General features: G+C 35.0%; 1 protein-coding gene across 1 annotated transcript; it reads right to left on the reverse strand.

The window, feature by feature from the left end:
* Positions 1–254: 254 nt before the first annotated feature.
* On the reverse strand, positions 255–1,593 carry LOC141438986 (uncharacterized). Its single transcript, XM_074103075.1, has one exon. It carries the CDS (start codon positions 1,074–1,076, stop codon positions 258–260), a length of 819 nt encoding a protein of 272 aa, XP_073959176.1. The 5' UTR covers positions 1,077–1,593; the 3' UTR covers positions 255–257.
* Between the last annotated feature and the right edge of the window lie 702 nt (positions 1,594–2,295).

A 2,295-nucleotide genomic window follows, 5' to 3' on the forward strand; every position in this document is an offset into this window, starting at 1 on the left:
GTACGTCTTGTTTCAGCTAGCCCTATTATGTCGTATTTAATGTCTTTGAGTGCTTCGATCAGTTCTAATAGGCGTTCGTACGATGACAGTGTTTTGACATTATAGGTCAATACGTATAAGTTTTTTGGTGGGTTTGTTTCATCCTTTGGAGGGTTTTGGTCGTGATCTTCCACGGTGACCAGCCGGCTTGGAAGATAAGTTTCATGTTTTGGTAGGGGTTTTTGTATGTAGGCGTTGGGAGAGAGGCATGGTAGTTGCTATATATTAGCGTTTTTATTTTCCTGTGGCTCGGGCGAGTTAGTCTGATGGTTTTTATTTATCAGGTAATTCAGCATGCCTGGTTTCGCAAATCCCTCCGATACGCTAGAGCTTCTTCTTATAGGTGTTTGAGTTTTATTCTTTTTGTTAGGCTGTGCATTTGTTACGCTTCGATCTGTGGTTTTTATTTCCGGAGAAGTTGGAAGCATTCTTTTGTTGTTGACAGTTTTACGTATTATAAGTTTGTCGTATTTTATTTTTACAATGTTTCCTCTTTCTTTCTCGATTCTTGCTTGTTCTTGAAGCTCTTTTCTCTTCTTCAGAATATTTTGCGGGTAATCTTCTGTTATATAATATATAGTATCTTTTAGTGCGCTTCTCCGTTTAAACAAGTTGATTTTCGTGCCGAGTGTAGAAAAAGTAACTATTATCGGTCGAGGTCGTTCACCTTTCTTGCCTATTCTTTTAATTTCCTGAATATCCCTGCGGTCCAAATCTTGAGAGAAGTGTTCTTGAATAAAGTTAACGATGATTATTTCCAAGCTTGAGTATGATGTTTCCGTTTCTCCTATTCCGAAAAAGACAATGTTATTTTTCCTCGCCTGTTTTTCTAGGAAATACAGTCGTTTTTCTTGGTTGTCTATTTTATCTTTGAGATTTTCATATTTTTCATCTATTAATTTGAACTTATCCTCCAAGATGCAGTTTATATTTTGTGTTACTTGTTCCGTGACTCGTTCCCCGTTTTTTTCAATAGTGTTTCTTTGTTCATCTAAATCACTTCGAATTTTACGGAGCTCGCGTATGATTTCTTCCATTTTTATGTTTTATTATATTATAGGTAAAAAATATATTTGAATGTTGAGTTTGTTTTGTTATGGTACTGGTGGATCCCTCTGGTGGACTTTTTTCGAACTAAGTGAGATAACTAGCTCGTTGACAGCTGATTGACGTTGATCGATGATGTTTCGAACTTGTTGATAATTTTGTTATCTTTCAACAGATGTCGCTAGTGTCTTTGCGCAACTGTATGATTTTTGCCAGTCATTTTTTATTATGATTGTGAAGTAAGGTTATTAATATGACTAGTTTTATTTGCAGATTTGCCTTAATTGTGATTGTTCGCACTTTGTGTCGGTTTTTTGTTGATTTTTCACTTTAAATGAATGAAGTTTGGGAACATATTTGTAGAAAGGCACAATAACACTATTTCATTTCCGAGTCAATTTCACTGTTTTTATTGTTATTCACTAAGCTTTGGATGTATTCTTCAATATATGATGTGAGTCACTTGGTTATTTCATCATATTAGTCCCTTTTACTACGTAAATGCACTTATTTTTATATTGAGATCGCTTCAAATACGGAACCGAAGTAAACAGTGGCACTACCCACATAAACTTTCATTTATTCCTGTTAAAATTAATTTACACCAATTTAAATTGTTGTGGAATTATAACGGTTCTCTTAACGTTAGAATAAAATGTATAAACTGGTTTGCTTCTCTGCGAAGTAGTGCGGTCAAGCTATGCAATATATCAAAAGTTATTGCGTTGACAGAAGTCTGATTTTTTTACAAGCTTTTATTTAACTTGCAATGTATGTATGTATGTATGACAATGTATGTCTGTATACGTACATATAATATGTCATTGTATGTGCGAGTCAAATCTTGCAAGTTGAATTTGACCTCTTCCGGTAGTCGGATTGATTTGCAATTTGGCGTGCTTATGTAAATCTGGTGACAATACAATAAACTGGTAGTAACGTTCTGCTGGTCCAGCCAGAATCGTCTTGGCGGTAGAGAACTCCTCAACGGTTAATAGCATCAACTTGAAATTTGGTACGAAAATGTAGTTTGGATGACAATACAAGAACAGTTAACGAAAAGTACAGTCAGCAAAAAGCTTGTATTAAGAACGAAATTTTTAACCAAAAACATCTTTATTGCTTCAAGTGGTAGCTGTCTTGCGTATGACAATGTACTCATTGTAGATATACTGCCTGAAGACTGAACATTGGATATGATATGTGATC

This window comes from Choristoneura fumiferana, chromosome 20 (assembly GCF_025370935.1).
Source record: "Choristoneura fumiferana chromosome 20, NRCan_CFum_1, whole genome shotgun sequence".
NCBI lineage: Eukaryota > Metazoa > Arthropoda > Insecta > Lepidoptera > Tortricidae > Choristoneura > Choristoneura fumiferana.